Source organism: Aplidium turbinatum, chromosome 1 (genome assembly GCF_918807975.1).
Source record: "Aplidium turbinatum chromosome 1, kaAplTurb1.1, whole genome shotgun sequence".
Taxonomy (NCBI): domain Eukaryota; kingdom Metazoa; phylum Chordata; class Ascidiacea; order Aplousobranchia; family Polyclinidae; genus Aplidium; species Aplidium turbinatum.
In genome coordinates this window covers 32,833,803-32,848,244 of record NC_137472.1, presented here as the reverse complement: position 1 = coordinate 32,848,244, position 14,442 = coordinate 32,833,803, and the positions used below count along the sequence as shown (strand labels likewise).

General features: G+C 42.6%; 2 protein-coding genes and 1 long non-coding RNA gene across 3 annotated transcripts; all 3 read left to right on the top strand.

Annotated features, from left to right (window-relative positions):
- Window positions 1-1,999: 1,999 nt before the first annotated feature.
- On the top strand, window positions 2,000-2,870 carry LOC145781352 (uncharacterized). Its single transcript, XR_014290720.1, has 3 exons — window positions 2,000-2,389; window positions 2,570-2,643; window positions 2,744-2,870. It is a non-coding gene; the product is annotated as an uncharacterized LOC145781352 (long non-coding RNA).
- Window positions 2,871-2,950: 80 nt separating this feature from the next.
- LOC145764942 (uncharacterized) lies at window positions 2,951-7,736 on the top strand. The gene is made up of 2 exons (XM_082576652.1): window positions 2,951-7,645; window positions 7,728-7,736. Exons 1-2 carry the CDS (start codon window positions 2,951-2,953, stop codon window positions 7,734-7,736), a joined length of 4,704 nt encoding a protein of 1,567 aa, XP_082432778.1.
- A 145-nt stretch (window positions 7,737-7,881) lies between these two features.
- LOC145776124 (uncharacterized) lies at window positions 7,882-10,046 on the top strand. Its single transcript, XM_082587528.1, has 3 exons — window positions 7,882-9,543; window positions 9,724-9,797; window positions 9,898-10,046. The coding sequence occupies exon 1, from the start codon at window positions 7,898-7,900 to the stop codon at window positions 8,834-8,836; it is 939 nt and encodes a 312-aa protein (XP_082443654.1). The 5' UTR covers window positions 7,882-7,897; the 3' UTR covers window positions 8,837-9,543; window positions 9,724-9,797; window positions 9,898-10,046.
- Window positions 10,047-14,442: the final 4,396 nt, after the last annotated feature.

The following is a 14,442-nucleotide window of genomic DNA, read 5'->3' as shown; positions in this document are numbered from 1 at the left end:
CAAGCGTTTATGCTACATTGGCTTGACTGAGTTCTTTGTTTTCAATCAGGATATTGAAGCGTGTCAACTTTCAGTTCTTTTCTAATGAAAGATAAGGGAAACTTTCTTGCTTTGTCATTTCGCTGGATTTGCACAAAGTCAAAAGGTCTCGTGGCCTTTTGCATCACTGTGAAACTGAGAAACTTGATGAGAATAAAGGAAGAGACAAAAGGAATGCTTTCTAAACTTAACTCTGCTAATATGTATAATAAAGACAATGATGACATAACTATGATGATGTTATGAATCTTAATATGAACATGAAACACACTTAGTGACGTGCGGTAAGGTTCCTAGATGGTGAGGCACTAATTTTTTCAAGTCACTTTTACAATAAAATTTTTTAACAACAACAAAAACGGTATCATAGTCATACTAATCAACAAAATCAGCAGCATGCTTTCACATTTATTAAAAATAAAATTCATGCGCCTATCCTTTTAAAACATCTGTCTAAAACATCTGTGACTTTGTTGTAGAAACCCTTCTTTAGTCCAAACATTATCACTAGATATTCATTCATTCATTCATTCATAGCTTGTCACGCCAGTGTCGGAGCCAGGTAAGAGCATTGTTTGTGATGTTTTTGAGGTCGTTGTCATCACATGAAGGGCTAAGGAAGCAGTTGGTGAGGATGTTCTTCATCGTCTGATTGTCTAGGCCGCAATCACACGTTGGGTCAGGAGTCATCTTCCATCGAAAAAGATCGCTTTTATTTCTCCCGACTCCGCAGCGGGCTCTATTTAGGCAGTACCACTCTCTTCTCTCAAGGGTGGGAATTTGTTGGAGACTTTCGGAAGGACTTGAGTTGGCAGGATGTTGTGTCCTATCGGGCTCAGAGGTCCACATTTCTAATCGTGCAGCTGCCGCACTTGTGTGTTCCAATGGGCCGACTTTGATGAAGCTCTGCGTGACTTGAGTCTTGTTGGAATACGTTTGTGTTCATAGAGAGGGTGGCGTTGGTCGGATATTTGTTTTACTCTTTCCTTTTTTGTAGCAACTTCTCTTCGGATATGAGGTGGAGCTATAGTTGCTAAGTTATAGAGGTCGGAGATTAGTGTTGGACGGAGTGTGCCATTTATGATTCTAGATGTTTGGTTTAATTCGGAGTCAATTACTTTAGTGTGGCTTGACCTAGCCCATACTGGAGAGCAGTAGCCTATTCAGCGGTCAAATAACAAAGAGCCAGTGGTGTTTGCTTCAGTGTGTGCTCATCTGCTCAAGATATACAGGAAAGAGGGTATATTGTAATGCAGTGTTTTCCCAATTGATGATAAGTTTTTGGCTAGCCTTATGATTGTTCAAGTGAAACCATGTTACTTGGATTTTGGAAGGGTTTGCATTTAAGCTCCAGTACTTGTAATAGGCGGGGATTCTCGGAGAGTGCTCCTATTAAGGTCTTTTTTATCACCGAGAAATCTTTTGATTGGGTAGCTAGGCAGAGGTCGTCGGCATAAATAAAACGACGTACGTTGGGGGGTTTTGGTTGGTCATTGGTGTATATGTTAAATAAGATAGGTGCTAGGACAGAGCCTTGCGGCAAGCCATTACGTTGGATTCTCCAGCGGCTTTTGCCACCATTCATTTCAACAAAAAATCGTCTATTTGTAAGAAGTGATTGAATAACTAGAAGTGGTTCCCAACCATTTAGACCTTGCGGCACCCTATCAAAGAGATAAATAGTTTGCGGCACACTGGCAAAACTGGATCAATTCTATGAGGTTTCTATATTTCAAATAACTGTATGAAATAACACAGAATGAGTTGTACAGTATAGCGCGCGTAAACAAATGTTGAGTGTGAAATTTGGGCATGACTTCTTGCACAAAGTCCCTTAATATGTGGGGGCACATTCGATAAAGCCACCCGCATTTCTTCCTCGACTATAAGCAGTCGTTTTCGTTTTTTAGTTCGTTACGGAAAATCCACTTTCACATAGGTAGGCTATTGTTACGTCGTATTTGTCCGCCTCCTTTTCTATGTTTAAAAACTAAATTCGGATTCCCTAAGTAGCACCTGGCAACCCCTGCTGTCTCACCTCGAGGTGTGATCGTTACGTCATAATTACATTTGCGCCTTTGCGTTCGTTACTACGTTTCTTTGTGCTTTGAGTTTTGTTAAGTGGCAGTAGGCTACATGTAAAGATCAGCTTAACGTTTACAGCAACTATAGTTAGCGACTGGTAGTTAATTCTAGCTATTTAACGGTGCTGCTGTTTTTTAGTTGAATAAGAGTTAGCCTACTGCGTTAATGTACTGTGTGGTTGAAGCATAGTTGAACTCTGTGCAGCAATTTCATCTGTCGTTGCCGTTGGCCTATGTGGCCAAATCAGTGATTATCACAGTTCACGGTAAGCTTAACATCCTACTGCAACCTTTGTGATAGGCTAGGCCAATGTGAATTTTAGTGTCAATGGTTAAGTGTAATAAGTACCTCGTCTTATTTCCCGATGTTTAAATCAAGTACGGGACACACCTATGATGTGAAATTTATAGCATAATATTTTACTGTTTACCGTTTATATGTTCAGTTTCGATCTACAACGGTAGAATTTTCAATTGTTGGGTTTCTCCCTGTGCTGTTCCGTGCGCCACAAAATAGTCGGTAAGAATTCATTAGGCCTATAATTCGTCATCTGTAATTCCGCATTAGGCCTAATTCGTAAGTTTTGTTTGCTAATCGTTGTTTTGCTGTGTTGTCACAGAAACCTTCTTCTTCGTTTGACCTTCGCTTGTTCGTTGTCGTAGCTGTCGTTGTCGTCGACAGCTGAATACAATAACCGTCACTCTGTGTGCGTGTTCGTACGTTACATAGAAGCGTTTCGACTATTGTGGACAGTCCTCGGAGTTGCAGCACTCAAGTCCCGAAGGTTTGCCGTAGGCTTAATTGTTTCTACATTTGTTTATTTATGATGAGCGTCCAAGGCAGTAGTCCACTCGAGGATGCTTCTGCAGCCAAGCAAGCTGAGTTCGATGGGGCCGCAAAAAATTTGCAGCAGTCCTATCTGCATGGAGAGCGGCTAATGCTTCATCCTAGTACTAAGTTGGAGGCATTCCGTTCCTACTGCTCCGAAGTGGACCGAAAATATCAGGAAGTTGTTAATATGATTGGAGATGATAGGGAAACCGAACGCTCCCTAATAAAAGAAAATAAGGTCGAGTTTGACACTCGTTGCAAGGAGTGGCTGGAAAGAACAGCCAACTTGCCTGTGCCATCTACGTCTTACAAGAAGCCTAGTTCCTCACATCGTTCCGTGAGCCTACGCTCTGGAAGCACCAGCTCGCGAGCAAGCTCAAAGCAACGTGAAGTACTGATCCAACTGAAACTGGCTCAGCGAGAAAAGCTTCATATTCAAGAAGAAGCTCGGATAGAAGCAGAGAGGAAGAAAGAAGAAGCTGAGAGGAAGAAAGAAGAAGCTCGGATAGAAGCAGAGAGGAAGAACAGGCAAGCTGAACACAAAATTGAAATGTTACAATTGGAATTGCAATCTCGGGCAGAGGCGATGAGTGACGCTGATTCACCTTACGTTACTGTCGATGAAACTGGATTCACGTCACCTGGTCTGCCAAACAGCAAGGAGAATGTTTCCTCCCGTTTGACAAAGAGACCCTCTGTGCAATTTCAAGAAACATCTTCTCCTGTCCTTTCATCTCCTTATGCTACTCATGATACTAAAGCTAACACGCCTAATTCTACGTTCCCTGCAGCACGCTCGACTCCTCAAGTAAATATTAGTTCGCCAAGTTTGGCTTGGCAACCGAAAACAATTAAACGTGACTCGTATGGACCAGATTACCAACCTATGTCCCATGTCGGTGAACAACCAGGGTGCTCCTATCAGCAGCCCCAACAACCAAGTAGACATTTCTCTTATAGTGACGAACGTTTCTTACCACGACCAGAAATACTTTCATTTAAGGGTGACCCCTTAACTTACCAAAATTTTGTGCGTACGTTTGACGCACAGATCGTCCCGCTGGTACATAACGATCAAAGGAAGTTGGTCTATTTGTTACAACATTGTCATAGTGACGTAAAGCGTTCAATAGAACATCTTGTGAAGAAACCCGATGGCTATGAGCTGGCAAGGAAGAAGTTGTACCTGGAGTATGGCCAGCCCCATATCATCGCAAATGCAGCAGAGCAAAAACTGAAGAGGATGCCAAAGGTTGGGCATAACGATCCTCAAGGCTTAAAGGATCTAGCCAATGCCATGGATGTGTGTCTCTCAACCCTGGATGACATTAATGAGTTTGCTGGACTGAATTCTCTGGACACAATGATGGTAATGATTGAGAAGTTGCCATTCCGTATGCAAGAGGCATGGGCAGAGAGATCGGTTATGGTTCTGCACAACACAAGCCGTGAAGCAGGATTCAGAGATCTTGCAGAATTTGTTGGCATGCGAGCAGAGATCCAGAACTCCCTCTACGGAAGTAGGATTCATAAGGCGAAGGAAACTCACCAGACCCTGGCAAAGAAACCCAGTCGGAAGGATCGAGTCTCAGCATTTAACACGGACGTTCCTCCGCTCAAGGGTGTATCAAAACCATCTTTCAGTAATGTTTGTCTATGTTGTAAACGCAAGTCGCACAAGCTTGTTGATTGCGACGAGTTTAAAAACATGATGTACAAACAGCGTAGACAACTGGTTTACGATGCACACTTATGTTATAAGTGCCTGACTAGCACAAAGCATCAAACTCGCGACTGTAAAGTTGACAGCACATGTACCATTGAAGGGTGCAAGGGACGTTTCCATCATACCTTGCTCCACAACCCCAATCCACCTAATTCATCTCAGCCACGCAGTGATGAAGAACAAAGGGGAGTTCTTTCTTGTTCAGTGACGGAACCGCGGCCGCAAGATAAAGACGTGGGTGTCTGCAAGACCTACCTGTGCATTGTGCCAGTAAAGGTTAGATACAATGGCAATGAAGTTTTGACTTACGCGTTCCTCGATCAAGGTTCTACAGCAACCTTTTGCGCTAACAGATTAATAGACGTTTTGAATATCACTGGGGATAAAAGAGAGATCTCACTACAGACTCTTTCTAATACGTCTAAAATATATGATGGAATATCTGTAAGCTTGTCTGTGTCCTCCCTAGATGACAGACGAAAGTTTGAGCTGTCTGGAGTCCTGTCAATTGATGAAATTCCTACAACTCCAAATGCCATTCCGAGTCAAGAGGAACTGTCTGGATTACCCCACCTAGGTGATCTGGAATTTCCCTGTGTGAAGGGTGGAAGTGTGACTCTGTTGATCGGTGTCGACAATCCAGAAGTGTTTTGCATTCAGTGTTCACGGAAGGGATCACGCGATCAGCCAATCGCTATAAAAACCCCGTTGGGTTGGTCCTTGCTGGGCCCATCTCTGTCACCAACTTCCTCTTCTTCTTATCAAGTCAACTTTGCTCAATCAAGAGACATTGCCATCGAGCAACAAATCGAGTGTTTGTGGAAAACGGACTTTGGTGATGAAAAATCAATACTTGACATGCCCAACTCACGTGAAGATAGAATGGCATATGACATGATGACAAAATCAGTCAAGCAGATTGATGGAAAATATCAACTCCCGTTACCTTGGAGACCCTGTTCCTTGACTCTACCAGATAACCGCCAGATGGCTCATCGTCGTTTACTTAGCCTGCGAAGACGTTTGACAAGAGACGAGCAGTTGTGTAAAAAATATGTTGACGTAATAGAAACTTATCTTTCGAAGGGGTATGCGCGAGAGATTCCAACAGAGGAAATCCAAACAGTAAATACCACATGGTATCTGCCGCACCACCCGGTTTTACACCCTCGGAAGCCTGACAAGTTACGAGTGGTGTTCGACTGCGCTGCAAAACACCATGGCATTTCACTCAATGACGCCTTAATGCAAGGTCCTGACCTGGTAAACAATCTTGTGGGTGTGTTAATGCGTTTTCGGAAGGAAAGAATCGCCTTGGTTGCTGATATCGAGGCCATGTTCCATCAAATTAAGGTGGAGCCTCGAGACAGCGATGCACTACGATTCCTCTGGTGGCCTGGAGGAGATATGGACAAACAACCGGTCCCACACCAAATGTTAGTTCACCTGTTCGGAGCAACATCCTCCCCCAGTTGTGCTGGATTCTGCTTGAGACAGGCGGCACAGGACTTTGGTAGCCTTCTTTGTCCAGGCATTCCAGACATCGTCAAAAATAATTTTTACGTTGATGACTGCTTAGTGTCTGTGAGCTCTCGGGAAGAAGGAATACGAGTGATGTCACAACTCACTCAGCTGTTGAGCAAAGGTGGCTTTCACTTAACCAAGTGGCTGTCGAACGACAAAGGTGTTTTGGAATCGATACCGGAAAATGAACGCTCTAAGTGTTTAAGGAACCACACCTTTAATGAGGATAGCATTAACGAACACATATTGGGCGTCTATTGGACCGTGTTCACCGATGAGTTTGGGTTTAACGTGTCACTTCCTGAGAGACCCCTGACCCGCAGAGGTATTTTGTCTGCGACGAGCTCGCTATATGACCCCCTGGGGTTTGTTGCTCCAGTAACCTTGAAACCAAAGTTGTTGTTGCAAGATTTGTGCAAGCAAGGTCTCGGTTGGGATGACCCAATTTCGGCATCTGAAGTGGACACTTGGAATGAATGGATAAATCAGCTACACCAGCTTCACGATGTACGTTTGCCTCGCTGTTTCAAACCTCCCCACTTTGGCGTGGTAACGGAGCATGAACTTCACTATTTTGCCGACGCCTCGTCTGTGGCATATGGAGCTGTGTCCTACCTCCGTCTTGTTGATGATGAAGGAAGGATTCACTGTGCATTTGTGATGGGAAAGTCCCGTTTATCCCCACTGAAAACAGTTTCCATTCCAAGGCTGGAACTCACTGCTGCTGTTATGGCCGTGAGGTTAGATAAAATAGTGAGAAAAGAATTGAACCTACCCAATTGCACATCAAGATTTTGGACAGACTCGAGCGCTGTCTTACAAAGTATTTGTAATGCAAGGAAAAGATTCCCTACATTTGTTGCCAATCGATTGTCCACGATTGAACAAAATACAGACCTTTCGAAATGGAGACATGTGCCTTCAAAGTTAAACCCTGCCGATTGTGCGTCCCGTGGGATGAATGCGAGTACGCTGATTAGCTCCAGTTTCTGGTTGTCTGGCCCAACGTTTTTGTGGGAAGCCGAAGAAAGATGGCCAGAGTCTCCAATAAAACTACCTGATCTTCCAGCAGAGTTTGCGCCCGTCAAGAAACAACAAGTTTACGTGAGTGCCGCTTCAGAAGCTTCTTGTTCTACTGACCGATTGATTCATCGATATTCCAAGCTGATACGCTTGAAGAAAGCAACAGCGTGGTTGATGCGCTACAAAGAGTTCCTCATGATGAAGACTCGACCCTCGGTTTGCCAAGCTCCACTTAATCGATCTCCCATCACAGTCCGCGAATTGAAGCTTGCTGAAGTGGAACTGATTAAATATGTGCAAAGAAGTCGCTTTGGACAGGTGCTAAACGTATTATCTGGAGGTGCCATGCTAACTAAAAGGACATTCTCACGATCCATGGTTAAATTGAACCCTATATTGGTTGATGGGGTCATTCGGGTTGGCGGCCGTTTGGAGCGAGCACCAATCGAAGAAGACGCCAAGCACCCGATCGTGTTACCTTTTGACTCTCACCTTACAGATCTTGTGATTACAAGTCACCATGCTCAAGTGGGCCATTCTGGCATGACCCATACATGGGCATCTCTTCGACAAACATACTGGATTCTGAAGGGAGGCGTCGCCGTTAGGCGTGTCCTCGGGAAGTGCTTGCTCTGTAAAAAAAGGAATGCACAAGTTGGCAAACAATTTATGGCTGATTTGCCATCTGGAAGACTCCAACCCGATAAGCCTCCGTTTTCTCATGTCGGTGTCGACTATTTTGGACCCTTTATGGTGAAGCAAGGCCGCAGTTCACTCAAACGTTATGGCTGCGTATTCACGTGCATGTCAATAAGAGCTATCCACATTGAAATTACCCACACCATGTCTACCGACTCGTTTATTGATGCCCTTCGACGATTCATCGGTCGTCGAGGTCTCCCAACCGACATTTATAGCGACAACGGATCGAATTTTGTCGGTGCTGAAAGAATATTGCGTGAGTCCTTACAACTGTGGAACCAACAGAAGATTAATGAGTATCTGTGCCAACAAAATGTGACCTGGCATTGGAATCCGCCAACCGGCTCTCACTTCGGTGGAGCATGGGAGCGCATGATCCGTTCCATTCGAAGGATCCTAACTGCTCTGATGAAGGAGCAAACCGTTTCAGATGAAGCTCTCGTTACTTTGATGGTCGAAGTGGAGTCAATCATAAATTCGCGACCCATCGTTCCTATCACCTTTGACCCACAAGATGATGTGCCGTTGTCTCCCAATCACCTATTGCTGTTGAGAGAAGCACCAAACCTGCCCCCTGGACTGTTTGATAGAAAAGACTGTTATGTTCGACGCCGCTGGGCCCAGGTGCAATACCTAGCCAATCAATTTTGGTTGCGCTGGACCCGTGAGTTCCTCCCATTCATCATTCAGAGACAGAAGTGGTTTCAAAGAGAGAAGAACTTTGAAAAAGATGATGTTGTCCTCCTCGTCGACGATTCCCAACCTCGTTCGAAGTGGCTGTTGGGGCGAGTGGTTGACACATACCCAGACAATAAAGGGACTGTACGCACAGTTTCGGTGAAAACTCGATACAATGTGGTCAAGAGACCAATTTCGAAACTGTGCTTGATTTTGGAAACTGCTTAATGCAGAACAAAATGGACTGTTTACCTGTCGCCGGGTTAAAGGCATTGATCAATGTGTATTATGAACTATTGAACGAATTTCTGTTGGCTAATAAAGCCAAAAACAAACATTTCTTGTTGAGAATAGTGAAAAACACACTACCTGCTTCGAAATTTGCCTTTAATTGTGATAAGTGACTGCATTTTGCAACCCTTTGTTCATGAGGGTCCTCTTGAAGGCTGATTGGATTGTGAAACATATCGTTCCAAACACGACTTAGTTTGATCGTAAAAAATGTTCACTCAGTTCCTATTTTTGTGTGGGGGTGTTACGTCGTATTTGTCCGCCTCCTTTTCTATGTTTAAAAACTAAATTCGGATTCCCTAAGTAGCACCTGGCAACCCCTGCTGTCTCACCTCGAGGTGTGATCGTTACGTCATAATTACATTTGCGCCTTTGCGTTCGTTACTACGTTTCTTTGTGCTTTGAGTTTTGTTAAGTGGCAGTAGGCTACATGTAAAGATCAGCTTAACGTTTACAGCAACTATAGTTAGCGACTGGTAGTTAATTCTAGCTATTTAACGGTGCTGCTGTTTTTTAGTTGAATAAGAGTTAGCCTACTGCGTTAATGTACTGTGTGGTTGAAGCATAGTTGAACTCTGTGCAGCAATTTCATCTGTCGTTGCCGTTGGCCTATGTGGCCAAATCAGTGATTATCACAGTTCACGGTAAGCTTAACATCCTACTGCAACCTTTGTGATAGGCTAGGCCAATGTGAATTTTAGTGTCAATGGTTAAGTGTAATAAGTACCTCGTCTTATTTCCCGATGTTTAAATCAAGTACGGGACACACCTATGATGTGAAATTTATAGCATAATATTTTACTGTTTACCGTTTATATGTTCAGTTTCGATCTACAACGGTAGAATTTTCAATTGTTGGGTTTCTCCCTGTGCTGTTCCGTGCGCCACAAAATAGTCGGTAAGAATTCATTAGGCCTATAATTCGTCATCTGTAATTCCGCATTAGGCCTAATTCGTAAGTTTTGTTTGCTAATCGTTGTTTTGCTGTGTTGTCACAGAAACCTTCTTCTTCGTTTGACCTTCGCTTGTTCGTTGTCGTAGCTGTCGTTGTCGTCGACAGCTGAATACAATAACCGTCACTCTGTGTGCGTGTTCGTACGTTACACTATGACGTGGAAAACTGCAGCAAAAGCACAATAGCTTTCTTTCCAACGCAAGGATATTCATTTTGAATTTTTATTCAGAAGTCGTGGAGAGGCATCTGCTTGTGCATTATATCAAATCAAATATAGTTATTACTATCTGAAGCCTTTACAAATTGTTTCACCTACCTTGTAATTATTAATAACTATAACTATGTAATAACTTGTAACTATGCTTGTGCATTATAGTGCACAAGCTTAAAATTTCCATCGTTACGAATGTCAATTAATTCTTCTTTAAGATTCAAAACAATATGAGAGTTCATAAAACTGGATTTCTCGAATTCTTCCCAAAATAAAACCATGAAACCTGGAAATACTGATGCGTTTCAAACGTTTTTATGGAAAGAATAGCAACATGGACTTCTAAATAGTAGCATCTGGACTGGAAACTCAGTGGGCAACAATAGGCCAAACAGTTGGTACAACAGTTGGCCAACAGTGGGCCAACAGCCAAGTAACTAACCCTGTTGGCCGACTGTTGGCCAACTGTTGTACCAACTGTTTGGCCTCATGTTGCCCACTGAGTTTTCAGTCCAGATGCTACTATTTAGAAGTCCATGACAGCAACGAGTCCCAAATCTCTTTCACGTTGTTTTTCCTGGGCGAGAAAACAAAGGCTTACCGCGGATTATCTACTTACCGCCAGCGACTTCCCAGTAAGCGACCCTCCAGAAAGGAGCTGGGAATAACTGTTAATACGCACTGAAACTCGGTTAGAAATAAATAAATTCTGCACTTAACGGGTTAAAGTTAAAATAAAGTATGGGCCGCAGTATTGCAATATCTCGCGGCACCCTTGAGCATTGCAATTGGCACCCCAGGGTGCCGCGGCACCCCGGTTGGGAACCACAGAACTAGATATTGAAAACGAGAGACAGGGAAAGCAGAAAAGGCGATTTTTAAAGCATAGCCACACAGCCACTTCTTTTTTGAGTACCAATCTTTTTGAAAGTTGCGAGTTATATTTTTTTGTTCAGTCGTCTGATGAAAGCTTATAAATTTGGAACAGGTTTTTCTTTATTTATGGCTTCAACTTTGGATTGAAAGCTTAGTTTTTAAAAATCTCTCAGATTTGATACTAAATCTTCCTCCATTTTGGTTAAATTTTATAAGAAACAATCCTTTACACTGCAAGAAGTCACATATCACGTACTATGCGGCATTCCAGCTTGACGAAAAAGGTTTCATAGCTGTGACGTCACATTTGAGGCATGCCTCAAATCGTAGCTAAATCGTTCATGATTTCTGGGCGACTTTGCGAAAGAAAAAGGCACGCATAATGCAGTTGTAGCGATCAATAAATATTACCACACAGCAGTGGCGGCTCGTGGTATTTATAGCAGGGGGTGCTGCAACCGCAAGTAGCCTATACGTGAAAGAGCGAGCGCCAAAGGCGCGATGCCAAGGGGTCTAGGGACATGACCCCCATAAAATTTTACCTTATTTTAGTGGTATTTAGAGGCTATTTGAGCACTTAATTTCCTGATGTTCATCAAGTTTAAATAGGCTGTTTTAGCATGTGACCTTTGGCCTTAACTTATTATCGTAAGTTAACAATGAACCTAGGTTACATTTAGTTTATAAAAAATCCACCAGGTTTGGTAACTACAAAAATTTATTGGTAGAACTTTTCTTAAATTTAATTTAACAACACTAATGAAAACCTAGTCTAAGCTTTATCTTTTTGTGCAGAAAGCAAAGCAGATTAGTCTAACCATGTAACAGCATCAGTCGCAGCCACCTAATATCGTGCTTGAAAACAACAGTATTTGCAACAGTAGCTAGCCTGACCACGTGACCAGCAACTGCAAAATTTGCAGTTTGAAATTGTGGGATTTGAAGCAACCTCAGCCAAAATATGACGTCACAATTTCTCTTTGTTCTTCTTTTATAAGATCGCAACTGCAGGGCTTGCAGTTCAGAGCTGCCAAATACAAAACTTAAAAAATCATCATATTTTTTAAAACCCAGAAATTATGAAACTTCCAGTCGGTAGGATCTATAGAGAACACGAAAAAAAACGTTAAATTAATAAAAAAAAATAAAATACTGAAATGTGCAGGGGGTGCTGCAGTTTTGCAGTTTCTATGGACGAGCCGCCACTGCCACACAGTGTATGGAAGTTTTCTGATCTGAAGTGAGGCACAGCTTGGCGTTGCCTCTCCTCGCGTATTTTAACGATTTTGACCACGTAAACGCTCGATGAATGCGTTACAGAAACAGAAAAAAATTAAAGTACAGTTTGGGTGTAGAAACGTAAAATTTGCGCGAAAGGGGGCACGACTACAGCAATTCACACAAATCAAAGCACCTAAAAACGTGCAATATTTACTACTTTTTAACAAATAATATTTATTCTGTGATAACCATTTCTTTGTTATAACTTTTGCTTTGCCAGATGTTGGCAGGTGAGGCAGTGCCTCACCTGCCTCCCCTGACTGCACGTCCCTGAACACACTGTTATGTGTGTTACGTTATGTGTATTACAGTCATTGATAGACTGATACGTGTGTAAATATACTCAAAAAATTAGAAGCCGAATTCATGCTTATCTAGATGTTCCGAATAGCACTGTTCATCATCACCAGTAAGGCATACTGATGATGAATTGAAGTAATAATGGTTTCTAGTTTTTCTGCTACTACAGTAATATTTCATTAATCAGATTATGCAAACGAACCGGTCATTATGCTCTGGCAGTGTTAAATTATTATCTGTTATGTTTGATTGTAAAATGGCATTTTCAAAAAATTACTTTAGTTAAGTTGTTAGCGTTTATTTAGCCTTAGAAGTAAATAAAAAAATTTGGCCTTTTTTTGCCTTATTTTATGAATTTGGCTTCACTATAGCTTGAGTATCTGGCAATCTTGGTGGTAAATGACCATACTGGTAGGCAGTGGCGTACGCAGGATTTTCTCAAGGGGGGGGGGGGGCATTGAGAGTAGCGTGGGCAAGAATTTTGAAAGGGGGGTTTGACGACCGGCGGGCGAAGCCCGACGACACACCCAGCGGCGGGGGTCTGGGGGTCCTCCCCCAGAAAATTTTGAAAAATTACTTTGAATTTGGTGCATTCTGAGAGCATTTTCAACAAAAATGTGGGTATGAATATTCCTGTAAAATGGTGCTGTCAGGTGGCATACCAAAAGGATAAGATCATGTTTTCATCGGCATTTTTCGGAAATAAAGCTAAGTATCTATGTTTTCTTGTTGTTAATTCCTGGCTGAGATGTTTATAGTATTGGCAAAACTCGCTCTTTTAATGCAGTTTTGTTTAAAATTAGGCAAGTTTTTTTTAGACTGAAACCATCATTCCCGTCACACTCGTGACGTCACACGCGTGCCAAGGTGGGTTTGTAACCCCCAAGGCCCACCCCCCCCCCCCCCTTAGCTATGCTACTGGCTATTGATATCCCAGACGTCTATTCATGATATCCCAGTATGGTTTTAGTTTAGACTTTATCCATTTCTCTCTCACTAATCACTATAATAGGCTTACAGAACACTGTGCTACATTGACATACCTGGGGTGGGGTAGGTGGATTGGGCCATGTATTTCGTATTGGCTTAATCTATAAAACAACATTGTTACAGTAATTGCTTTGACAGAGCAATGCAAAACATATTAAATGCCTTAATCTACGTCGTTAACTACTAAAACATTTTTAAAGGGAGGGGGGGGCATGGCCCAATGCCCTCCTGCGTACGCCACTGCTGGTAGGCACTTTAACATTACCCACTCGTCGAAGAGTGCCTGCTTTTCAATGTGAAATTGCTTTGTGTTTTAGTCACAATTTTCCTTATAAACTCCATTGATTGCAGTCATTAAGATCCTTCTTGCACTCAGTTCAGTTGCAGAAGAAAAAATAGTATTAGCAGAGGGGGAATCGAACCCACGAAATCGAAATTACTACTCCTCTGCCCTAACCATTAGGCAGCGCTGGTGGTAGCGAAGCATTCAGTAAATTTCTTTGTATCAAAATTTTTCGATCAGAATATCACGTGTCGAGTCACATGACTGAAATCAGCTGAATCGCGAGTACGCTTTTCGACGAGTGGGTAATGTTAAATTGCCTACCGACCATACTGGATAGGAAGAATATGACGTAGCCGAAGCTCAAGGTTGCCAGATGTGGCTAAAACTAGCCATTGTGGCTAATTTCTGGTGCGCTTGGCTAGAAAAAAAAATTGAGTTTTAGCCACTTGACTTTTGGCTAATTTTGGATAATTTACAAGAAGTTAAAGTATTAGTGGAACTGTGGAAGTTTTTAACGCTTTTATGATGTACCAGACATTTAGTGCAATTTTTCAGGCCATTCTCATGCATTTTCAATTCCTGTAAGCACTGCATTTGTGGAACGGGTGTTTTCTTTTGTCACCAATGTCAATAGCAAAGAAAGA